We start from the raw sequence: 26,879 nt of genomic DNA on the forward strand, positions 1-26,879 counted from the left end.
GATGGAAGTTAGCTGTCAGGGTGCATAATACCTTTGCAATTGGGCGTTTGTACCAGCTCATGCTCAAGCTCAGGAGATCCGGTTCGTTTGTGTCTCTTCCCAACTTTGCATTCAGTGAAATCTGCTTGAAATCAGCCATGGTGGGAGTAGTTACACCGTAACAACTGGCAAATGTCACAAACCAGGGCACGCTCCCTTGTTTTCGCAGCCGTTAAGAGACATTTGCCAGTATGCCACCGGGTACCTCCGTATGTGACTAGCACATTTTATTACAGTGTTTTACAAGAGTATCACTTTTCTTCTTTCTATATTTAAGCCAATGCATCTTAAAGTGGGTCTTTATTTGTTTATTTAGTTATCATTTATTTTGAATTTCCGAGATTCCTGGGCACGTTATCTGTGGGTTTCTATCCGTGTCCGTGCCTACTATAGGTGGACACAAGGTTGGAGGACTGTCTGGGTGTCAGGTGAAATGTCATCTGTCCCCGGCCCTTTGTATATGGGAGAGTTCTCAGCAGACTCACAACACTGCTAAACCAAGGAAATGCTCTAACGCTTCAGGTAACTGAGAGCACTCTTCCAACATCACTAAATTCTTGGCTATTTAGTTCTTGGAGGTCATTGTATATCACGTTTCAATTTTTATTATTTGAATAACCAAGAAATATGGCTTAAATCAAGCAAAGGAATATGAACATATAGTGTGTTACAATTCAGAGGAATTCAGAGTGCAGTCCTTCAGTATTTCATTGTGTTTTTAAAAAATGGATGATGGAACTGGCAGAGACTCTAGCCTATGCACTTAACAGATTTTTAGACAGATTGTGGCCTTGCTAAATTACACTTGCTGATGTGGAACAGTTGGGAACTTTCCCATTTAGATGTGTTTTCCAAGTAAAAATTCAGTTGACTATGCAGATTAAAACTTGTGACTTATTCTGGGGAGATGGCATATCTGTGGCTCCCACCTTGCCTGCCACATTTTACTTAAGATCAGGCCCAGAGAGTCAAAGAGAGATGAGAGATGAGATTTTCTCTACCACGGAGTGGTCAGTGGTGGAGAACGTGTAAGGAACATGCAGAAAGGAGATTATTTTAGTCACATTACAATTTTAAATACCGATCAATGAAAATTTCCCATTTCTGATAGTCCTTATGTGCAGGGCAGCCTTCTCCTCATACACAGTTGGATAAGCTATACTTCAGGCAACAAGATTTTTCTAGAGATAATTTTATTTCCTCTTCTTGATCTTTGGCATGGGGTTGATCATAGCCCAGAGCTTCATCTGTCACCAGATTGCTCTTTTAATTTAAATATAGTGGACATTTTTTAAAAACAGCTTTATTGTAGTATAATTGACCAAAAAATAACCACACACATTTAAAGTATTCAAGTTGAAGTAACAGGTATGCACATCTATGAAACCATCACCATGACCAAGATAATAAACATATGCATTATCCCTATAAGTTTCCACACACCCCTTTGTTATCCTCACACTGCTTCTCCCCATCCCCCAAAACAGCTGATCTGCTTTCTGTCACTATACTTTCATTTACATTTCCTGGAATATAGAGTAAATGAAACCATGTGGTGGGTATGCTTCTGACTGACTTCTGTCACTCAATAGCTATTTTGAGGTTTGTTCATGTGAGGTGTGTATCAGTAGTTCATGCCTGTTCTGCTGAGTGGTCCATCATATGGACAGGCCAGTTTGTTCATCCGGCCACTTTTTGATGTGTGTTTGGGTTGTTGCCAGGTTTTCTGCCCATTACAAATAAAACGGATGAACCTTCATGTACAAGTCATTTTATAGACATACACTTTCCATTCTTTTGGGCAAATATCACCAGATTGAATGGTGAATCATACAGTGGATGTACATTTAACTTAAGAGATGGTCAAGGTATTTTCAGAGTGGTTTTAGTGCTACACATTCTTACCAGCAGCGCATGAGATCCTCAGTCCATCCCCATTCTTGATGACACTTGATTTGGATTTTTTTTTTTAATTCTTGTTTTGTTAACCACTATTAAAGGAGTGTAGTAGTATCTCATTGTGGTTTTAATTTGCATTTCCCCAGTGACTAATGGTGTTGAATATCTCTTTATGTGTATCTTTGCCACTTGAATATCTTCTCTGATGAAATGTCTGCTTAAATCTTTTGCCCTTATTGTTTATTTGTTTTCTCATTTTAGAATTTTGGGAGTTCTTTACATATTTTTAAATTTATTTTTTCTTCATTTAAATTCAATTAACCAATATACAATACATCACTTCTTTACATACTTTGGGATACAAACCTTTATCTGATAAATAGTTTGTAAATATTTCTCTGCATTTGTGGCTTGTCTTTTTCACTCTCTTAACTGTGTCTCTAAGAAAACAAACCTGTTTAATTTTGACAAATTCCAACTTACAAATCCATTCTTTTATGGATCATGCTTTTGGTGACATAATTTCAATATTCAGGGATTTCTTAAATAGGTGGTGGAATACAATCTCTTATGAAAACATTTGAGTTTGGGGTTTTATCGTGGGGGGAAATTTAAAAATACAAATTCAGTAACTTTAATAGTATGGACCTATTGAAGTGATCTGTATTTTTCTGAGTGAGCTTTGGCAGTTTGTGTCTTTTGAAGTTATATGTCCTATCTCCATTGGCAAAATTATTGACCTAAAACTGTGTTTGTATTCCTTTATTATCTTTTAAATATCTGCTGAATCTATAGATATTGTCACCTCTCTCATTCTTGATATTGGCAAATTTTATCTTATGTCCTTTTTTCTGGTATGGTAGAGATTTATCAATTTTATCAAATTTTGTCTTATGTCCTTTTTTCTGGTATGGTAGAGATTTATCAATTTTATTGATCTTCTTAAAGAACCAGCATTTGGTTTCATTGATTTTCTCTATTTTTGTATTTTCTATTTCACTGATTCCTATTCTGATATTACTTCTTCTGCTTACTTTATATTTAATATGGTTTTCCTTCTTAAGTTTCTTAAAGTGGATGCAGAGGTCATTGACTTGAGATATTTCTTCATTTCTAATATAGGTGGGTAGTGCTAAAAAATTACTCATAAGTACTACTTAGTGGCATCTTGCAAATTTTGGTATATTTTTGTCATTTTCATTTAGTTCAAAATACTTTCCAGTTTTCCTTTTTATTTTGTCTTCAACTGATAAGTTATTTCGAAGTACGTTATTTAGTTTCCACCTATTTGGACTTTCTATAGATCTTTCTGTTACTGATTAATTCAATTCGACTGTGGTTAGAGAACATATTTTTAAAAAGAGTTATTTGTTTACTTATTTGAGAGAGGAGGCAGGAGAGGGGTAGGGAGAGTGAGAGAAGGAGAGAGGCAGACTCTGTGCTGAACCCAGAGCCTGACATAGGGCTCGCTCTCCCGGCCCTGAGATTGTGACCTGAGCCAAAATCAAGAGTCAGCTTCTTTTTTTTTTTTTTTTTTTAATTAATTTTTTTTTATTTTTTTATAAACATATATTTTTATCCCCAGGAGTACAGGTCTGTGAATCGCCAGGTTTACACACTTCACAGCACTCACCAAAGCACATACCCTCCCCAATGTCCATAACCCCACCCCCCTTCTCCCAACCCCCCTCCCCCCAGCAACCCTCAGTTTGTTTTGTGAGATTAAGAGTCACTTATGGTTTGTCTCCCTCCCAATCCCATCTTGTTTCATGGATTCTTCTCCTACCCACTTAAGCCCCCATGTTGCATCACCACTTCCTCATATCAGGGAGATCATATGGTAGTTGTCTTTCTCCGCTTGACTTATTTCGCTGAGCATGATACGCTCTAGTTCCATCCATGTTGTCGCAAATGGCAAGATTTCATTTCTTTTGATGGCTGCATAGTATTCCATTGTGTATATATACCACATCTTCTTGATCCATTCATCTGTTGATGGACATCTAGGTTCTTTCCATAGTTTGGCTATTGTGGACATTGCTGCTATAAACATTCGGGTGCACGTTTGGATCACTACGTTTGTATCTTTAGGGTAAATACCCAGTAGTGCAGTTGCTGGGTCATAGGGTAGTTCTATCTTCAACATTTTGAGGAACCTCCATGCTGTTTTCCAGAGTGGTTGCACCAGCTTGCATTCCCACCAACAGTGTAGGAGGGTTCCCCTTTCTCCGCATCCTCGCCAGCATCTGTCATTTCCTGACTTGTTGATTTTAGCCATTCTGACTGGTGTGAGGTGATAGCTCATTGTGGTTTTGATTTGTATTTCCCTGATGCCGAGTGATATGGAGCACTTTTCCATGTGTCTGTTGGCCATCTGGATGTCTTCTTTGCAGAAATGTCTGTTCATGTCCTCTGCCCATTTCTTGATTGGATTATTTGTTCTTTGGGTGTTGAGTTTGCTAAGTTCTTTATAGATTTTGGACACTAGTCCTTTATCTGATATGTCGTTTACAAATACCTTCTCCCAGTCTGTCAGTTGTCTTTTGATTTTGTTAACTGTTTCCTTTGCTGTGCAAAAGCTTTTGATCTTGATGAAATCCCAATAGTTCATTTTTGCCCTTGCTTCCCTTGCCTTTGGCGATGTTCCTAGGAAGATGTTGCTGCGGCTGAGGTCGAAGAGGTTGTTGCCTGTGTTCTCCTCAAGGATTTTGATGGATTCCTTTCTCACTTTGAGGTCCTTCATCCATTTTGAGTCTATTTTCGTATGTAGTGTAAGGAAATGGTCCAATTTCATTTTTCTGCATGTGGCTGTCCAATTTTCCCTACACCATTTATTGAAGAGGCTGTCTTTTTTCCATTGGACATTCATTCCTGCTTTGTCGAAGATTAGTTGACCATAGAGTTGAGGGTCTATTTCTGGGCTCTCTATTCTGTTCCATTGATCTATGTGTCTGTTTTTGTGCCAATACCATGCTGTCTTGATGATGACAGCTTTGTAATAGAGCTTGAAGTCCGGAATTGTGATGCCACCAACTTTGGCTTTCTTTTTCAATATTCCTTTGGCTATTCGAGGTCTTTTCTGGTTCCATATAAATTTTAGGATTATTTGTTTCATTTCTTTGAAAAAGATGGATGGTACTTTGATAGGAATTGCATTAAATGTGTAGATTGCTTTAGGTAGCATAGACATTTTCACAATATTTATTCTTCCAATCCAGGAGCATGGAACATTTTTCCATTTCTTTGTGTCTTCCTCAATTTCTTTCATGAATACTTTATAGTTTTCTGAGTATAGATTCTTAGCCTTTTTGGTTAGGTTTATTCCTAGGTATCTTATGGTTTGAGGTGCAATTGTAAATGGGATTGACTCCTTAATTTCTCTTTCTTCTGTCTTGTTGTTGGTGTAGAGAAATGCAACTGATTTCTGTGCATTGATTTTATATCCTGACACTTTACTGAATTCCTGTACAAGTGCTAGCAGTTTTGGAGTGGAGTCTTTTGGGTTTTCCACATAGAGTATCATATCATCTGCAAAGAGTGATAGTTTGACGACTTCTTTGCCGATTTGGATGCCTTTAATTTCCTTTTGTTGTCTGATTGCTGAGGCTAGGACTTCTAGTACTATGTTGAATAGCAGTGGTGATAATGGACATCCCTGCCGTGTTCCTGACCTTAGCGGAAAAGCTTTCAGTTTTTCTCCATTGAGAATGATATTTGCGGTGGGTTTTTCATAGATGGCTTTGATGATATTGAGGTATGTGCCCTCTATCCCTACACTTTGAAGAGTTTTGATCAGGAAGGGATGCTGTACTTTGTCAAATGCTTTTTCAGCATCTATTGAGAGTATCATATGGTTCTTGTTCTTTCTTTTATTGATGTGTTGTATCACATTGACTATTTGCAGATGTTGAACCAACCTTGCAGCCCTGAGATAAATCCCACTTGGTCGTGGTGAATAATCCTTTTAATGTACTGTTGAATCCTATTGGCTAGTATTTTGGTGAGAATTTTCGCATCTGTGTTCATCAAGGATATTGGTCTATAGCTCTCTTTTTTGATGGGATCCTTGTCTTGTTTTGGGATCAAGGTGATGTTGGCCTCATAAAATGAGTTTGGAAGTTGTCCTTCCTTTTTATTTTTTGGAACAGTTTCAGGAGAATAGGCATTAGTTCTTCTTTAAATGTTTGGTAGAATTCCCCCAGGAAGCTGTCTAGCCCTGGGCTTTTGTTTGTTTGGAGATTTTTAATGACTGTCTCAATCTCCTTACTGGTTATGGGTCTGTTCAGGCTTTCTATTTCTTCCTGGTTCAGTTGTGGTAGTTTATATGTTTCTAGGAATGCATCCATTTCTTCCAAATTGTCAAATTTGTTGGCGTAGAGTTGCTCATAGTATGTTCTTATAATAGTTTGTATTTCTTTGGTGTTAGTTGTGATCTCTCCTCTTTCATTCATGATTTTATTTATTTGGGTCCTTTCTCTTTTCTTTTTGATAAGTCTGGCCAGGGGTTTATCAATTTTATTAATTCTTTCAAAGAACCAGCTCCTAGTTTCGTTGATTTGTTCTATTGTTTTTTTGGTTTCTATTTCATTGATTTCTGCTCTGATCTTTATGATTTCTCTTCTCCTGCTGGGCTTAGGGTTTCTTTCTTGTTCTTTCTCCAGTTCCTTTAGGTGTAGGGTTAGGTTTTGTACCTGAGACCTTTCTTGTTTCTTGAGAAAGGCTTGTACCGCTATATATTTTCCTCTCAGGACTGCCTTTGTTGTGTCCCACAGATTTTGAACCGTTGTGTTTTCATTATCATTTGTTTCCATGATTTTTTTCAATTTTTCTTTAATTTCCTGGTTGACCCATTCATTCTTTAGAAGGATGCTGTTTAGTCTCCATGTATTTGGGTTCTTTCCAAACTTCCTCTTGTGGTTGAGCTCTAGCTTCAGAGCATTGTGGTCTGAAAATATGCAGGGAATGATCCCAATCTATTGATACCGGTTGAGTCCTGATTTAGGACCGAGGATGTGATCTATTCTGGAGAATGTTCCATGTGCACTAGAGAAGAATGTATATTCTGTTGCTTTGGGATGAAATGTTCTGAATATATCTGTGATGTCCATCTGGTCCAGTGTGTCGTTTAAGGCCCTTATTTCCTTGCTGATCTTTTGCTTGGATGATCTGTCCATTTCAGTGAGGGGAGTGTTAAAGTCCCCTACTATTATTGTATTATTGTTGATGTGTTTCTTTGATTTTGTTGTTAATTGGTTTATATAGTTGGCTGCTCCCACGTTGGGGGCATAGATATTTAAAATTGTTAGATCTTCTTGTTGGATAGACCCTTTGAGTATGATATAGTGTCCTTCCTCATCTCTTATTATAGTCTTTGGCTTAAAATCTAATTGATCTGATATAAGGATTGCCACTCCTGCTTTCTTCTGATGTCCATTAGCATGGTAAATTCTTTTCCACCCCCTCACTTTAAGTCTGGAGGTGTCTTCGGGCTTAAAATGAGTTTCTTGGAGGCAACATATAGATGGGTTTTGTTTTTTTATCCATTCTGATCCCCTGTGTCTTTTGATTGGGGCATTTAGCCCATTAACATTCAGGGTAACTATTGAGAGATATGAATTTAGTGCCATTGTATTGCCTGTAAGGTGACTGTTATTGTATATTGTTTCTGTTCCTTTCTGATCTACCACTTGTAGGCTCTCTCTTTGCTTAGAGGACCCCTTTCAATATTTCCTGTAGAGCTGGTTTGGTGTTTGCAAATTCTTTCAGTTTTTGTTTGTCCTGGAAGCTTTTAATCTCTCCTTCTATTTTCAATGATAGCCTAGCTGGATATAGTATTCTTGGCTGCATGTTTTTCTCGTTTAGTGCTCTGAAAATATCATGCCAGCTCTTTCTGGCCTGCCAGGTCTCTGTGGATAAGTCAGCTGCCAATCTAATATTTTTACCATTGTATGTTATAGACTTCTTTTCCCGGGCTGCTTTCAGGATTTTCTCTTTGTCACTAAGACTTGTAAATTTTACTATTAGGTGACGTGGTGTGGGCCTATTCTTATTGATTTTGAGGGGCGTTCTCTGAACCTCCTGAATTTTGATGCTCGTTCCCTTTGCCATATTGGGGAAATTCTCCCTAATAATTCTCTCCAATATATCTTCTGCTCCCCTCTCTCTTTCTTCTTCTTCTGGAATCCCAATTATTCTAATGTTGTTTCATCTTATGGTGTCACTTATCTCTCGAATTCTCCCCTCGTGGTCCAGTAGCTGTTTGTCCCTCTTTTGCTCAGCTTCTTTATTCTCTGTCATTTGGTCTTCTATATCGCTAATTCTTTCTTCTGCCTCATTTATCCTAGCAGTGAGAGCCTCCATTTTTTATTGCACCTCATTAATAGCTTTTTTGATTTCAACTTGGTTAGATTTTAGTTCTTTTATTTCTCCAGAAAGGGATTTTATATCTCCTGAGAGGGTTTCTCTAATATCTTCCATGCCTTTTTCGAGCCCGGCTAGAACCTTGAGAATTGTCATTCTGAATTCCATATCTGACATATTACCAATGTCTATATTGATTAGGTCCCTAGCCTTTGGTACTGCCTCTTGTTCTTTTTTTTGTGGTGAAGTTTTCCGCCTTGTCATTTTGTCCAGATAAGACTATATGAAGGAGCAAGTAAAATACTAAAAGGGTGGCAACAACGCCAGGAAAATATGCTTTAACCAAATCAGAAGAGATCCCAAATTGTGAGGGGGGAGAAAGGGGATAAAAAGAGGTTCAAAAAAAAAAGAAAGGAAAAAAAAAAGGAATTAAAAAAAGAAAAAGAATAAAGAAAAGTATGAAAAAGAAAAAATATATATATTAGATAAACTAGTTAAAAACATTAAAAATGAAAAGGGTAAAAGTTAAAAAAATTTTTAAAAATTAAAAAAAAATTAAAAAAAATTTAAAAATTTAGCAAAAGAAGAGAAAAAAATGAAAAAGAAAAAAATTACTTTAACTGTAAGACTAAAAAATCACAGGGAGAAAGCCATGAGTTCTGTGCTTTGCTTTTTCCTCCTCTGGAATTCTGCTGCTCTCCTTGGTATTGAAACTGCACTCCTTGGTAGGTGAACTTGGTCTTGGCTGGATTTCTTGTTGATCTTGTGGGGGAGGGGCCTGTTGTATTGATTCTCAAGTGTCTTTGCCCCAGGCGGAATTGCACCGCCCTTACCAGGGGCTGGGCTGAATAACCCGCTTGGGTTTGCTTTCAGGAGCTTTTGTTCCCTGAGCACTTTCCGTAGAGTTCCGGAGGACGGGAATACAAATGGCGGCCTCCTGGTCTCCAGCCCGAAGGAGCCGAGAGCCTGGGGCCCCATTCCTCAGTGCGCCCTCAGAGAACAGCGCCCAGTAACTCCCGTCTGCCTGACCTCCAGCTGCGCTCCGAGCTCACCGAGCCTGCGACCGGTTCAAGGTAACCCTGAACTGCGAGCTTACTGTCGGCTCTGTCTCTGCAGCCGGCTTTCTCGCTCCAATACCCGCAAGCTCTGTGACACTCAGACACCCCCAATCCTTCTGTGACCCTGCGGGACCTGAGGCCACGCTGAACCCGCATGGGCTTCGCCCCGGTTTAGCCTCTGGAGCGATGTCCCTCAGCGGAACAGACTTTTAAAAGTCCTGATTTTGTGCTCTGTTGCTCTGCCGCTTGCCGGGAGCTGGCCCCTCCCCCCGGGGTGTATCTTCCCGTCGCTTTGGATTCACTTCTCCGCCAGTCCTACCTTTCAGAAAGTGGTTGTTTTTCTGTTTCTAGAATTGCTGTTCTTCTTCTCTATGATCTGCCGATGGATTTGCATGTGTTTGCAATCTTTAGATAACTCTCTAGCTGATCTCCTGCTAGCTGAAGTAGTCTTAGCCTGCTACTTCTCCGCCATCTTGACTCCTCCTCTTTAAGAGTCAGCTTCTTAACCTACTGAGCCACCAGGTGCCCTGAGAACATATTTTGTATTATTGGTGTCCTTTTAATTTGTTCAGACTTACTTTATGTTACTGAGATTCTTTGGATCATTTGGTGTACAATTTTCAACAAATCTAGAAAAACCTGACCATTACATGGTCAAATATTCAAAAATTTTTTTCTGTTCCTGCTGCTCTGCTGGGAACTCAAATCACATGTATATTACAGAACTTGAAATTTTCCCACAGTTAGATTGCTCTGTACTTATTTTTCTTTTCTATCTGTGTTTTATTTTTGATAGTTTCCCGTGTTTTTGTGTTTGTGTGTGTGTTCACTACTCTTCTGTTTTGCAATATTTAGTATTCCATCAAAACTACTCAGTGAATTTTTAACTTCATACATTGTGATTTTCAACTCTAGAAGTTCAATTTGGGTTTTTTAAAAAAAACTTACATGTCTCTACTTAACTTTTTAATACTTAAATACAGTTTTAGTAACTGCTTTGATAGCCTTGCTTGCTAGCCCATCATTTGTATTAGTTCTGGGTCAGTTTCAGTTGACTGACTTATATCTTTTCATTATAGTCATTTTTTTCCCCTGCTTCTTTGCAGGTCTGTTTATCTTTGGTTGATGTCAGACATTGTTTATATTAGTTTGTTAGGTATTGAGTGTATTTGAATTTCTATAAATCTTCTTGAGATTTGTTCTGAGGTACAATTAATTCACTTGACAATGGTTTGATCCATTAAAGTCTTTCCTTCAAGATTTGTTAGTTGGGACTGGAGCAGAGCTCAGTCTGGGGCTAATTAGTTCCTGCTATTGAGGCAAGACACTTAACGCAGGTTCTACACAATGGCCCCTAAATCTTGTTTTCTAGCCGAGTGGGAGGGAACAGGTAATAATCCTGTTCCTGTGTGAGTGACCAGAACTCTTACCTTTGATTTTTTCAGATAGTTCTTTCCTTCGCCTCAGATAGTTTCCTCACATACTTGCACTGAGTCAGTACTAAGCTGAATCCCTCAAAGGCAACCCTTAGAAGATCTTTGGAGTTTTCTCTTTGTGCAGTTTAACTTTCTATTATTTTGTCCTGTCAATTCTAGCCTCTTTGGTCCCCCTAGATTCTCTGCTCCATCTCCTGAACCTAGGGAGCCTGGTAGATTTCATGTGAATTTTTTCCCTGCAACATGGCCCGAGAATTCTCTCAATGCAGTAAGCTGGGCATTTACCAGAATCATCTTCTGTTTCCCCTCTCTTGTACATCACAGTTCTTTGTTGACTGACCTCCAGTATCTTACAAAGTGTTGTTTCATTTAAATTGCTGCCCCCCCTTTTTTTGTTGTTTCAGGTGGAGAGTAAATCTGGTTTCTATTACTCCAACTTCACTAAAAGCACAAATATTGTGTCACTTGATTCTGATTTGTATACTATCTTGTATGTTTACTAGATCAGTAAGCAAATGGCAATGTAGAGAGATAAGAGAGATGATAAGGCATTCAGGAAAAAAAAGCCTCAAGAAAATTACGAATAAAATGAGAATGTAAGTTTGACTCTGGTGTTTTTTTTATTCTTTTGCTTTTTGATTTTTTTGTTTGTTTGTTTGTTTTGCTTTTAACCAGGCAAATACTTATGACAGCACCCAAAATGCTTTACTCTCTTAGGCTATTGTGATAAGTCAAGTGAATTGAAGATGATAGAAATAGAGAATGAAATAAGAGGATAAAAAGAGTAAAAGGTCACAGAATAGGAAAAAAAAAAGTCTGAATAGGCTGGGAAGTGAAATTTGGGGTTCCAATAGAGAAATTTGAAAAAGGGATTATATCTCAAATATTTTTGTTGTTTTATGAGGAAAACTTAAGTACAAATAGCACCGTGAGATTGTCAGTCTTTAGGGAGATGTGCTGAGTCAGCATAAAGGGTGTGGGGCTAGGACGGAAGCAAAGATGCTCCATGATGAATAGACATCAATGAGCAAATGGTATTTTGTGGTTCTTCACTCAAAAATTAAACCCAATAACATACCGGACTGTTTGGTGCCTTCTGATTTTATTGACCCCTCACAATTATATTTCCTCCACATCGTAGTTTCTGCCTTTTTAATAACACCCAATCACACTTCTACAGAAATGGAGAGATAGAACAGTAGCTTATAATGTGTGTGTGTGTATCAAAGGGTAATGGTAAAAAGCATTTCAGAATCTCTAAATAGAGAATAAATTTTGATCCATGAAAAACCTTAATAAATTCGATTTAACAGACCCAGTTACAATTTCGTCACAAGAACGGGAGAAGTACTTTACTTACTTCCTATGCTACTCGTTTATCCAGTCCTCAAACCTTTCTTGGGAAGCTGCCTGCTATCTGCCAGACTTTGTTCTATGTTCTCAAGAACCTTGAGTTAGCAGTTAGAGGATAGTTTCTGTTTCACAGTAGCAGCAGGATTTTCATAAAACTATATTCTTTTTTTATTCCACTTCAGAAAAGTGAATATAGCCAGCTGGCAAGGGTGTGTGCTTATACTTTGGTACTAAGGGACTTAAAGTATTGTATAATTTTTTTTCAAAGATTTTATTTATTTATTTGGCAGAGAGAGATCACAGTAGACAGAGAGGCAGGCAGAGAGAGAGAGAGGGAAGCAGGCTCCCTGCCGAGCAGAGAGCCTGATGCGGGACTCGATCCCAGGACCCTGAGATCATGACCTGAGCCGAAGGCAGCGGCTTAACCCACTGAGCCACCCAGGTGCCCAAGTATTGTATAATTTTATAGCTTTATATTGCAACAGCGGCCTGCTCATGAATATGGAATCAATAAAAGGCCTTTTCTATCAAGATTTTATCATTATTTAACTTTTTACATAATATTAGAGAAAACACACTTCTGTGCCTTCTGTCCTTATAATTCTAAGCTTTCAACTTCCTGGTCCAGACAAGCTCAGACTATAACCAGGACCATTCCGACTTCTCTCTCCTCCCGGAAATTTGCAGGATTTACTCGTGGTATGAAATTCAAGGCAAACCCTTTGGCTGTGCCTGTTGACTGAGCCAGACTTGACATTTGCTTCTGTTCAGGAAAAATACTTCAGCTGCCAAACTAATATCTCTGCACAGTAAGAAGTAAATATCATGGAAACAAAATAAATACCTCCTCAGATGATTTTTTAAAATGCGAACACAGAAAATGGAAACTCCTCTTTTTTGAAGTAATCAGAGAAGATCAGCCCTCAGGTTGCTCCCCAGTCCTTGGGGGAAAACACCCACTCGGAACCCAGGTGATAAACAGAGTGTGGGGAGAAGCTGCAAGGCCAGGTTCACTTCCATTGGGTGATGCCCCATTGTCACCTTTCCTCTGTGTGGTGTCCCCTTCCCAACCGTAGGTATCAGTCCTCGAGATGTCACACCTTGACTGCTAACCGCGCTACAGTGTGGTGTTTGGAGAACAAATTAACCTTTACCATTGTTTCAACCTCTTCCATATTGCATGAGTTTTTGTGCCCTTGGCTCCCTCTATTCCTTCTATGGATGCAGCATTTTCTCATACGGGCTCTCATTGGGTGACTCCAATGGCCATATTTTCTGTCTTGTCTTAGATCACATAGAATTGGAGAACTCTTCACCACAGGCTCATCCACTGAGGTACTCATCTTTAACCCCAAAGCCTGTCTTTCTCTGGATTCCCCTGTGTCTTATAGTTACACCACTCACTTTTCCTCCCTTAATGCATGAGGACTTGAAAGAATCACCAATTGATTCCTTTTCCTGAACCCTTCATAAACTGCTAAGATCTACCCTTTATCCTTTTCCAGAGTCACCAAACTACAGGATATCCTTTCTGTTCCCAGGGCCATCACCACCTTGGACCAAGTCTACATTTGTTAGACCATCAGTCGCAAATCCAGTAACCATGTCTCTGGCTGCCTCCTATGAATTAATGCTTGCCTGGATTCTCTGTTTGGTTACTGAATCCATCCACCCTTTGTTTGTAGATCCTTTGTCAGTTCCCGTATACTCAGCTTCTAAGGTCCCACACATAGTCTCTGGTCCCTCACTTGTTAAAGAGGGAGATTTAGACACCATTTTTCATGTGGTTGATATACTAATGTTCCTTTGTAGCTGTCAGTTTCTATTAACAGTGACTGTCAGTAATTTCTTATTATCCACAGCATGAAGTTCAAGTTCTTTAACTAAAGATTTTAAGCTCTAAGAGTCTGGTCTCAATGTACCTCCCTAAAATTGACCTATTGCTCTTCAGTTTAAAACTTCTCTTCTGAAAACCTAGTCTCTCCGGTACAAAATGTGAATTTGGTCTCCAGGTCTTTGCACTGGACCAGCTCCTGCCTGTCCTTCAAGACTCACATCAGACCTTCAATCACAGTGAAACTTCCTTCATTTATTGAAACACATAATAATCTGCCCTTTACACTCCCCTGTCCCACTTATTGTATGAATTACTCATATTGACTCTTATTATTTTCTACCTTTCTTTCCTATTTGCCTTTTGATGTATATGTTCAACTTCTTTTTTCTGCCTGTAATGTTAGGATCTGGCATATTGCCATGCTTCCAAAATTGTTTGTGGTTGCTGATAATGTTGGTGGCTGAAGCAGTTCCTTTGCCAGTTGTCAAAGACACTGTACATACCCACATAAGCTGTTTGGACAAGGAAGAAAATGGAACCATTACCATTCTTGCCATCTTAAGGAATCTTCTTTGAGAGAAACCTAGAAGAATTTTAGAAGCAGCACTAGAAAAATTCTTTGGCAACACCATTAATGTATCATGGGATGAAATACTCACATGCAAATAAGCAAGAATGAAACCCAGCAGGACTGAGTGTGGGTCCAGTGAAGACATTCCTTTATTCCTTAGCCCTGACCCACTTTGGCATCTGGCTCAATAACCCCTTGTCTCTGAGAAGATCTGCTCCTGATTTGATCTGCATGAGTCCAAGTCTCTTCCCTACTCCAGACTTCCCATTATTGCAGTGACCCTTTTTGGTTTCCTGGCTTTTGAGGCCACAAACTGGCTTTTTACCAGCTTAGGCTCCCGACTGCTACCTTATCCATGGTCACTCCTCTCCTGCCGCTGGATCGAATCGGTCTCTCATCTAGCTTTATGATGTGCAGCCACCGGACACTCTGAGACTACTATTCCAAGATTACGATTAAGAGCCCTTTGTGATTCACAATTTGTAACTTTGTAGACCTGCTTAGGCACCTGAAATATACTTTTACTTTGGCTTTTCTGTGTCTTCATACAGACGTTTGCATTGTGACATTAGTGGAAAGAAAAATCTTACTTCTGTCATGCTCTGTCTTGCAGCTTTACTTCCTAATATTGATGATGAATTACAAAATGAATCATGCCCTCTGATATAAACAGACCTTTAAGAATTAGCTGACGGTATCTGTGAAATTCTTACGGCAGCCATCTCACTTAAAGCTTTGTCTGTCTGAAGCCAGTTCTCTGATATCGTCGGGTTCCTTTATGAGTTCAGTGGAGACGGTACAGCAGTACAATGCGGGGGCATCCTCCCTTTTCAATTAGACTAAGGCCTTAGCCGCTAGGATTTGGCTATGGGTTGGGGAGCCCCAGGTCAATCTGGCTAAGTAGTGAAGTCTCTGTTCCCACACGTTGCCCAGTATTTCTAACTCAGTGGTACTCAGGCTTTAGTGAGCATCAGAATCGCTGGACCCTGATCCCAGAGATTCTGTTCTGCGCAGTTCAGGTGGGGCCTGTGAGTTTGCATTCTAACCTGTACCCATGCGGTGCTGTGGCTGCTGGTCAGGGACCATACTTTGGGATCCACTGCTCTGGGACTTATCCCATCCAGGTTCTCTCTAGATTTCTTAGACATGGTCATGGTGAATCCAAATATAAGAGGCCTTATTGTACTTCTTAAATGACACTGAATTGCTTTTTTATGGCAATTTAGAATATGATACATGTTTAATTCAGTACATTTAAAGTTCTATTAAAACCTCTTATTTTGGAATAAATTATTGAGGTGAAAAATATAGGGTATAATTTAATAATACGCCATATCCGCCATGGCATTTAACAGTTAGAGGCTCAACATATGTTTCTGTATGATGCCTTCTTCCTTTTCCTTTTTCTAGTCTTATCTCCCTTCCTCACACATTTATTTAGTGCCTGCTCTGTACCTGAAACTGAACTGAGGATCAAGATGCAGAGTTGAATCAATAAGGAATGAGTAAGTTTGCATCCTTGTGAGACATGGGAAGAGGTGACCGCCCAGGCCAGAAAGGGCTGTGGCAGACATAGCTGCCCCACAGTGGTAAGATGAGGAGCTCTGCAGGAGGGGTGCTGGGTGGGCAGGAAAGCTATCCCAGAGCCAGGACTAAAGAGTCCGTATGGAATTGATAGCCTACTTAGAAGGAAAAGGAATCAGAGTAGCATGAGTGCTACAGTGGGTATTTTCTCCCCCCTCTTTTGCTAAGCAGTTTAATTTGCATCCTTGTATAAAAGAATTATGAACTGGTAAGTCTTGACTAAAAATAAATATGATGCTCAAAGTTTATACTTTTTTTAAAAAGATTTTATTTATTTATTTGACAGAGACACAGCGAGAGAGGGAACACAAGCTGGGGGTGTGGGAGAGGGAAAAGCAGGCTTCCTGCCGAGCAGGGAGCCTGATGTGGGGCTCAATCCCCGGACCCTGGGATCATGACCTAAGCCAAAGGCAGACTTAATGACTGAGCCACCCAGGCACCCTCAAAGTTCAGACTTTTAAAGAAAATAACTACTGACTACTTCATCTCTTAAACATAGTTTAGAACAATCTTGTCAGCTGATAAAATTGTAGAAATATTTTTCTGCAAAAGGGGAAGTTGAGGAAGTCCTAGATCACAGGGTTGTCCAAGTGGTTGGATTCTTGATCCCCTGACGTGCAGGCCCTAAGATGTATCCAGGGCAGACTCAGAATTGAGGACTCAGAGAGCACGCTGAAGAGGAAGGTCTTTGCTGTGGAAGGGTGCCACCTCCTGGCCAGCCTTTCTGAACCAGCTAGGACTGGGAACAACTGCGTGGTTCTCACCTGGCAAACACTATCCTTCTATTATGTTCTGATACTTGAGGCCTGGTCACGACTCAGGAATCCTCTCTCATGCTTATGAAATGAGCACAGGTGCTTGGCCCTCCACTCTGTTAGGTTTTAAGAATGCACCTCACTAAGGCGATGCTCGTCAGGCACAAGGAAAAAGAGGAGAACAAGGTCAACAGAGAACAGTTTCTAAGAACATGATCCTTGGACTTGGAGTCTGATGGAGCCAAGGCCCGAGTTGGTCACTTACTACTTTTGTTATTTTGAACAAATGACTTCACATCACTGAACCTCAATTTTCTCAGGTGTAAAATTGGAATATGGTGTAAAATTATAATGAGAATAAAATAAGATATATATATGAAAATTCTTTATATGCATTATAACTACATAGTTACTAAAGCAACAGCAAAATAGCCACAAAGAATAAAAGCATCTGATACAAAGGCAGCTTAATCAATCTGGAGACTGCATGGAAAGACACAGTAATCTGTCAAGATTACTGCAAGTAGTCTTATAAGGGATTGCTTTAAAATTTGAGACCAAATCATCCACAAGTTTATTATCGATGTATCCACTGATGGACACATTGGGAGGAGCACGTGATCACAACTAGGCTTCTAGTTCTTTTTGATGGCTTGGGTGGAGTTGGGACCCTGAGCTGTCAAACACAGTGTCAGTGAGGGACTGGTTGAAACTTTTCAAGAACTATTGAGAAAATAAAATATTTTGTTTAGTAAGAAAAGCTCACTTACACAAGATAAGTTTTGAAAGCAGAGAAGTTTCACAGTAAAAGTGCTTTCAGTTAAAGGAAAAGAAAATACTCTTCCAACCAGCAAAAACTATACATGTGCCCATACAAAGAAATTAGTAGTGTGATTCTTACATCTCATTGACAGAGGAAAACTCCAAAGCTCTTTTTTTTTTCTTTTTTTTTTTTTTGACACACACAGAGAGAGAAAGAGATCACAAGTAGGCAGAGAGGCAGGCAGAGAGGGAAGCAGGCTCCCTGCTGAGCAAAGAGCTGGGCATGGGGCTCAATCCCAAGACCTTGAGATCATGACCTCAGCTGAAGGCAGAGGCTTAATCCACCGAGCCACCCAGTTGCCCCCCAAAGCTTCTATCTTAAAGAGTCTTTTACTTAGAGCATTCATAAATCTGCCTTCTCTGATTTTTTAAAACAAATATAAGCATTATGATAATCAACCAAAAAGATAAATTGAGAGTAGAGACACTTAAGCCAGAAGCTGCTTACTATGTGCCAGGCTCAAAAGTAAGTGCTTTGACAAGTTTTAGCTTCATTCATTCTTCACAGCCACCCAGTGATATATACCCATTTTATAGATAAGAAGCTTGAGGCTCAAGAAGTTTGTCACTTGTCCAAAGCTTGCATTGGCCATTTAGCTGGTAAGTGGCCAAGCACAGATTTGAACTGAAATTTGTTTCTCAATGAGTACATGACTTAGCCCCTATGCTGTACTGTCTTACCAGTTGCTTTTGATTTGCCGTGATGGATTATCAAGTTACATGTCTGCTGCCTATTTCCAGTGCCTGCTGCTGGTTATCCAACAAGATAGGCCTACGGCTTCCCTCCTGTTAGTTAGAAGCCCTGGAATCCCTGCCTGCAGGTGTGGGTAACTTCTAGTGCTTTGCACAGATGCCCATAGAAGTCTAGGATCCGGGGTGATCTCTTCATACCAGCAGTGACCCCAATGGAAATGGTGGGATCAGTGGGGCACCTGGGGGACTCAGTGAGTTAAGGGTCTGACTCTTGGTTTTGGCTCATGTCACGACCTTGGGGTCATGGAATGGAGCCCCACATAGGGCTCTGCACTCAGCATGGAGTCTGCTGGAGATCCTCTCCCTCCTCCTCTGAACCCTCCCTTCTCATAAATAAAATCTTTTTGTAAAAGAACCTGAAACGGTGTAACTTCAGTACACCTGTGTTGGATATGTGCACATGTCTCTCTGCCATCTCCTTCCTTGAGTGAGGCAGCCTGTCCTCTCGGGCCTTCAGAAGGCTGCTCTGGGCTATGAAACAGGAAAGGCAGCACCCCACCCATCCAGCGGTGTCTACTCATGCTTTGTTTTCCAGTTGCTTCGAGAAAGACCCATTTCAGCAAAGAAAGGGTTCTTCTCTGATGTTCAACTAAAACCTGAATTTCCTACTTTGAAACCTTGAGACTTTTACTTTGTTTGGTAACTTCGTTTCTAGCATATCTGTTTGTTTTCTGCTAATTCTGTGTGAGGAGGTTGCCGAGAGGGTCAGGAACCCAGCGTGAACCTCTTTGGGGGCCCAGACTTTGGAGTGAATGAGGCCCGTGAGGCCCAGGCCTGTGTGGGGCTTGTTGAGACTTCAGAGGGAGCCAAGCAAGCTTGTTCTCTAAACCTGTGTCTGTTTGGTCTGCTCTGGGCACATCTTAGCCCTCGGTTGTGTGCGTGACTCACAGAAAAGAAGAAAATTTTGTTTGCCTAGAATGCTTGGGAAATCATACATGGACATTTCTAGCTGTGATGTGCGTGATCTTTCATGTTGTTATTACTACTAGAATCAAAAATACAATGAGTCTGTGCCATCTGCTAGTAATAATTAGAAACAATAATAGAACTAGAGAAGGGTCCTAGAAAGCTAGGGAATGTAGTTGGGATTCCCTCTAGAAACTGATGAATTGTGTGTTTTTCACCTTCACTCCTTTCCCACAGAGACACTCGTACATACTCTATGTCCAGAAATTTTTAAGAAACATGGTAGAATATGTTGCATGCTTGTACTAAATCTATTGGTGAAAACTAATGTTCCAGAAATTGTTTTAAGGTATATGTGTAAATTATGCACATATGTGTACATAATATATATGTAGTACATGCATTCTATGCATGTAGTGCAGATACAATCCCAATAGCAAGTACTAGTAATTTCTCCATTTTATAGATGACAAAACTGAGGCACGGAGCAGTTAAGTGTCTTGTTCAAGATCACACACAGCTTGGAAGCGGGGGGCTAGAGTCCATATGCTTAGCCACCAGACTCTGCTGCCTCCATGATTTGGAGGTTTCCTGGGTGACTCGGGAGGCACTTTAGATTTTTGCAGTAGCTCAGAATTCACCATTAAGAACCCTAGGGAAGAGTTGGCTTGGTGGAAAAGGCACTGGAGCAGGACTCAGACCAGCCGTGTTTTGGCTTCGGTTCTACCATTTGTGAGTTGCATGTACTTGCACATGCCTCTTACACAGCACTTCCCTTTCCTCATCTGTAATGGAAATGGTGATAACATCTTTCCCTCCGCCTCACAGAGGTGTCGCAAGGACAGATGACACTGCGGATGTTAAAGACCTGAAGTGTGACATAAATGTTCAGAAATGAGTTTTCACATGGTCACAGAGTGGTTGGGGAATTTCAAGCCAAACCTTTATCACTCTTAGCCCAGCGCCCTCTTCGCCCCCTATGCTTTGGCGATATCTTTAAGCAAATTCGCGTGCTGGCCACCGTTATCTCCATCTTGGAGAACTGAGAAGTGTCCCACTCCCCCTTGCCTGATCCCCTCGTTACTCTCATGGCAAACATGCTACTCCACTCAGAAATCATCTTTCTTTTCTTCTGACTTGACAGTCATTATTTTTCCTTTGTCCATTGCATATAACAGGCTAAGATTTCCTATTACCAATGAAAATTCCCTTTATAAATTTAAATCAGGCAAAAGCAAATATGCTCTGAATGGAAGGGGTCTTCTCTGAGCTAGACCAAGATAGACTGAGGGTCAGCATGAGGGACCTACCTGACATCACCAACAAAGTAGGACCAAAGTGGGGCAAGAAGCTACATGCCCCAGATGCCATCCCGAGGCCTGTCCTGATTTATGGCCCAGCCACTTGCACTGAGAACTTGCAGGCTGAGATTTGTGTTGGTCCTGTGTGTTATTACTGATCGCTCTTGTACAAGGAATGTCTTCCTCCCTGAGCTTTTGTCCTTTGTCACTCATAGGCGAAGACTGCACAGGCTGGGTGTGTCAAAGGTTACCCAAGTGGATTTCCTGCCCAGGGAAGTCGTGTCCTACTCCAAGGAGACCCAGACTCCCCTCGCTACACATCAGTCTGAAGGTAAACTCTGTCTTTTGTTTGCTTTCCATATTATCTCTGGGAGAAATTGCCAGTGTCGCATCCTTCTGGTTCATTTTATATCTTACCATAACAGATCTTCCCAGGACATAAACATAATGACACACTGTGAAAGTCTTAAGACTCCTTTGGCACAGATTTTAAAAGCTCTGGACAGGGAGCCCAATGGTACGCCTCCAAAGGACCCGTGAACTTTAAAATGGATTACTTAGGTGACATTTTTGTCAAAACTGTATGAAGGGGGAAAATCATCACAGCGTAACATACTAGAAACTTTTCTGAATTTAATCAGTAAGAACAGTGTGAACATTAAGAGGCATCATTTTCAGGAGTCAGCAAACAGCAGCACCTGTTCCTCAAAATCAAGTGTTTGGGGACACAACCACACCTAGTCGTTGGTGTCTGTCGTTGTGGCTCCTTTCTTGCTGTAATCGAAGGGTCGAGACGCTGTGACAGAGCACTCACAGCTCACACAGCCAAAAATCGGGCACCTTAGAGAAACACTTGGCTGATCCATGATTGACTTTGCCATTCAGATGAAAACACAGTAGAGTTTCTTACCATTTAAAATTTAAAACCAGTTAAAATCTCTATGTTTCTTTGTGCCTACTGGAAAACATCGGGTGGAAAATTCACATGCACATCCCAGTCAGTCAAATAATACTCTAAGAGAAATTGAAGCTGATGATAAAATGCTCCCCCGAGAAACAAGAAATCCCACGTAAGCAGAAGAGAGAGAGCTGCGTGCTTCGGATAAGAGGAGGTTGCCTTCTTGGAAGAGAGCATTATCGGTATAGCCAAGCAAATTCTCTTTTTACTTTGTGGTATTTTATTGTTTGGTGTGGTGAAGAGAGTGGGAGAATTCCAGGTTCATGGTTGGTATGTAGTAAATACTGAACAGAAGCATGAGAATGAAAAATGATTTGCATGCCTTGCTTGGTTTACAGTGAATATATGTATTTGTGCAGTTTGGTTGGTGCGAGCTACAGCTTTTCAGTTTGGGTTCCAAGCACATAATAGCCAAAGTGAAATCTGGTGCCTTGAAGTAGAGCGCCCCCCACAGGGCTTCTGGAACCCTTTCCTGGGTGATGCTGGCTGCTGCTGGGATGAGTCTGGTGACAGGGCCCTAATCTTTCAAATCTGAGAGTGAAACGATTATTAGAAGCAAACAAGGAGCACCCTCTGGTGGTGAAAGTTTAAACCCGTCACTTCACCAGACTTCAAGAACTGCATATTAAAGTGGCAGCAAACACAGAGTTAGAAAAGCCTTTGGGAGTTCACCTAGTCTATCCTCGGACCTCCAGGCAGATCAGAAAGATTATTAAAAAACAACCTCACCACCCAACCAAAACATTTGTTTGAGTTAATTTGCTGCCAGAGGTATTTGCAGAGCTGTAGCCCGAGGTATGTTTATTTAGCCGAAAATCTGACCCATAACCTAAAGTTATACAACTGAAATAGGAGAAGGAGTGAATTCTATTTTGAAAATGTGTAGACTGCAGGTATTGGAAGGGATACAGACATATTTACAAGGGAAGATAAATTAAGGATGAAAAGGCCTCAACTCTCAACTTTGAAACTAGAACACATCAAAAGAAAAAGCCTGGGCATTCCGTTTTATTACTGCAAAGAGAGCTTGGGCGCCCTCGTTATGCTGTGGTCCAAGCAGCAGGAAAGAAGGAATTTATTTCTCCGCCATTGGCAGAAGTTCTTCCTGTTTTGTTAAACAAGATTCATAGAGGGGTTTTTTTGTTTTTGTTTTTTGGTTTTTGGGTTTTTTTTGCGGCAGTGGGTGTTTCGATGGTTCAGATTCCACGATACAGATTTGAACTCAAAGCTAGCCCCTGCAGCTCTAGACATTAAACAATGCCCGATGGGTCCAGACTGGCAGAACTTCAGACAGGGGTTCAGCAAGTTGTCCTCTCGCCGCACTTCTTCGACCTTTGGCCACCCACCGTGGCCCAGCTGCCTGGCTGACAAAGGTGCCCCGTGCTCGCCTTTCACATGCCGTGTGAAGGGAGCCGGCGGAGGGAGGACCGGGGGGCACATCGGGCAGTGGGCAGCGGGAATCCACCACTTGGCAAGTTTGGGTTGGCTTCTGATTTGGGGCTTGGGCAATGGCAATGCTTTCCTGACAACAGTAGCCGTTTAGAAGTAGGTGATGAACTATTGGATTTTATGACACAGTGAGGCTCTTGGATGGGTACTATTTAAAGCCGTGATGTACGTAAGATCCGTGGCGTATTATCACCCACAGCATATGGAAGAATGTGTTTTTTTAAGTCATACTGCAACTATGGAAAATGTAGCAATAGTCAAACGAGTGATCTCAGAACATCGACGTTTTTCTATATCCAATGGAATTCCAGTGCACTAAGTTTTTGCCATGTTGCCACTTTACTCTTTAAAATGAAGGGAAGGGACTTTTCCCAAATTTAAGTCTCTTTTCTCCACCATGTACTATAATGAACATTCTCTTAACTTTTGATTGTAATGACCTGTTCTGAGAAACACTCCGGAGAACGATTTAAACCAGGATGATTAAGGATTGACGTCCCTATGAATACTATTTTTCAATACATATTTAAGTCATGAACTACAGAAAAATAAGGCTGAAAATAGGACACCCTGACTGGGAAGCAGGATATCTCTATCCCCCAAACATTTTAAACACGGGTTTTTTATTCCCAAGTTGTAAGAAAGGAAAAAAAAAATATATGCTTCCCTGCCAGACTACCCCTCCCTTGCCTGTTATTAATACACCCTGGACTGCCCGTGACCTCCGGACATTAGTTAGGAGCCAGTGTTCTGTATCCTTATTATGGTGGGTAAGTGGCTGGCTCATACAAGGCACCCAGTAAATGCTGTTGAATGACAAAGATGATGCCACAAATATCTTAGAAACTCCCAAGTTCTGCAATGAGCCCGGGGAGGATGAGAATTTCTTAACTTGCTGGTAATGCGTAAGCCACTCTGGAGGGAGGAGGAGAAAACTTACACAACCTGTTGGTGGTGTTTGAAGTGTTCTCTGATCTTCCTCTCCTCTTCATATCTCATCAACGGGAACGTAATGGCTTCTGGTCAGCTCCCTCCCTTCCCACTGCTTCCCTCCCACACCTTGTTTCTTATGCCCAAGAAAGACCAATCTGCTTTTGTTGTCTGTAGTGCCACGTGGCGTTGGCTTCCATACACGCACGTGTACGCCTCCCATCCCAGAATGCTCTCTCTCCTGTCTGCCTTCCTTTGGGAAGTCAAAGGAGGAAGGAACAGTCAAAGATTATCTCCTTGGTAATTCCACTTCTGGTAGGCGTCACTCCTACCATGAACATAGTCCATCTAATGATTATCTAAATGTCTGCCTTGGGTGGGCTGCATGTCCTTCCCTTCCATGCCCAACATGGTGCCTGGCTCAAGGAAAGGGCTCAGTATCAATGGAAGAAATGAAGAATGCCATGACGCTGGAGGAATAAGAAGGAAGGAAGAGAAAGTATTCACCATACCATTTGGGGGGGAGGGAGTATGACCTATGCATTAAAGTTACATTGGCTTTATGGGGTTTTTAAGGAAAAGTCCTAAGAGGGAGCTTGTGTGGAGACGGGAGTTCAGGGTTTCCATTTCAGCCAGGCCTCTAATTTTATTCCCATAAACATGAGCATTAACTATCCATGAACATGGCACAGTTATGAGAACAGAAGGAGAAAATCGCCTGTGTTGGCCAGGACAGAGCAAAGCAGTCACCAAGTTGTTACTGTGGGAGACACTACTTAAGTACTTGAAGTTTGGAAGAGATGTGAGGGGAGGTGGCTAAGGAAGGCTTTTGTTTCACTTTTGCACTTTTAAAAATATATATATTTTCTTGATTGGTTGAGGAGAATTTCTGCTTTGGCTTCCCATCCTCTCCAGTATATACTTAATCCAAAACCTGTAAGTGTAGAATTGACTAGGGTAGTCTAGCACTGTCCAATAGAAATGGAATGAGCAGATCACTACTTTTGTATCTTAGGGGTAAATACCCAGTACTGTGATTGCTGGGTCTTAGGGTAGCTCTGTTTCAACTTTTTGAGGAACCTCCATACTGTTTTCCGGAGAGGCTGTACCAACTTGCATTCCCACCAACAGTGTAAGAACGTTCCCCTTTCTCTGCATCCTTGCCAGCATCAGTCGTTTCCTTACTTATTAATTTTAGCATTTTGACTGGATGAGGTGGTATCTCAATGTGGTTTTGATTTGTATCTCCTAATGCCAAGTGATATGGAGCACTTTTTCATGTGTTTGTTAGCCATCTGGATGTCTTCTTTGCAAAAATGTCTGTTTATGTCTTCTGCCCATTTCTTGATTGGATTATTTGTTCTTTGGGTGTTGAGTTTGATAAGTTCTTTATAGATTTTGAATACTAGTCCTTTATATGATGTGTCATTTGCAAATATCTTCTCCCATTCTGTCAGTTGTCTTTTACTTTTGTTGACTGTTTGCTGTGCAAGAGATGTCTATCTTGATGAAGTCCCAATAGTTCATTTTTTGCCCTTGCTTAATGTAGTGATGTGGAGGGGCACGTGTACCCCATTGTTAATAGCAGCAGTGTCCACAATAGCCAAACTATGGAGTAGAGCCCAGATGTCCATCGACAGATGAATGGATAAAGATGATGTGGGGTTTGTGTGTGTGTGTGTGTGTGTGTGTATATAAATAAAATGGAATATTATGCAGACCTGTAAAAAATGAAATCTTGCCATTTGCAATGCCATGGATGGAACTAGAGGGTACTATACTAAGCAAAATCAGTCAATAAGAGAAAGACTGTTATCATATGATCTCACTGATATGTGGAGTTTGAGACACAAGGCAGAGGATCATAGGGAAAGAGAGGAAAAAATGAAACAAGACAAAACCAGAGAGGGAGACAAACTGTAAGAGATGTTTAATCTCAGGAAACAAACTGAGGGTTGCTGGAGTGGAGTGGGGTGGGAGGGATGGAGTGGCTGGGCCGTGGACATTGGGGAGGGTATGTGTTGTGGTGAGCATTGTGAATTGTGTAAGACCTACACCCCTTAAAGAATACATTATACGTTAATTCAAAACAAACAAACACATAGTGACCCAGCAACACCTGGGTAGCTCAATTGGTTAAGCAGTGCCTTCAGTTCAGACCATGATCCCAGGGTCCTGGGATCTAGCCCCACATCTGGCTCCTTGCTCAGCAGGGAGTTTACTTCTTCCTCTGCCCCTCCCCGTGCTCTCTCTCTCTCACGTGTGCACTCTTTCTCTCTCTCTAACAAATAAATAAAAACTTTTAAAAAAAGAAGCATAATGTCATCATTAATTTTAATAACATTTTATTTAACCCAATATATTAAAAACATTATCATTTTAATATGTAGTCAATATAAAAATTATCAGTGAGATATTACACATTCTTTTTTAAGTCTCCAAAATCTGTTTTTTTATTTTATACTTAGGGGATATCCCAGTTCAGACACTAAATTTTCTTTCTTTTTTTTTAAAAAAGATTATTATTTATTTATTTCAGAGAGAGAGAGAAAAGGAGAGAGCATGAGCAGGAGGGAGGAGCAGAGGGAAAGGGAGAAACAGACTCCCTGCTGAGCAGGGAGCCTGATTTGGACTCAATCCCAGGACCCTAGGATCGTGAACTGATCCAAAGGCAAATGCTTAACCAACTGATCCCCCAGGCACCCCCAGACACTAAATTTTAATTAGAAATACTTGAACAATAATTAGACTTCTTAAAATTTGCAATTGAAACAGCAGAATCAAATGTTACAGTTGCTCCAAACGTATTTAAAAACTTTTGAATAGTGGACTCAAATATCAGTTTTTTAAGTTAAATGTAAGTAAAAA

At 40.7% G+C, this 26,879-nt stretch overlaps 1 protein-coding gene across 7 annotated transcripts in view; it reads left to right on the plus strand.

Moving 5' to 3' along the window:
* The window catches only part of DYNC1I1 (dynein cytoplasmic 1 intermediate chain 1), a 304,592-nt gene that overhangs the window by 58,178 nt on the left and 219,535 nt on the right, over positions 1–26,879 (plus strand). For all 7 annotated transcript variants that reach the window (XM_044246078.1, XM_044246080.1, XM_044246079.1 and 4 more), the window contains one exon: positions 20,890–21,005. In XM_044246078.1, coding sequence (XP_044102013.1) covers positions 20,890–21,005 — 116 coding nt within the window. The remainder of the gene's footprint in view (positions 1–20,889; positions 21,006–26,879) is intronic.

This window comes from Neovison vison, chromosome 4 (assembly GCF_020171115.1).
Source record: "Neovison vison isolate M4711 chromosome 4, ASM_NN_V1, whole genome shotgun sequence".
Classification (NCBI taxonomy): Eukaryota; Metazoa; Chordata; class Mammalia; order Carnivora; family Mustelidae; genus Neogale; species Neogale vison.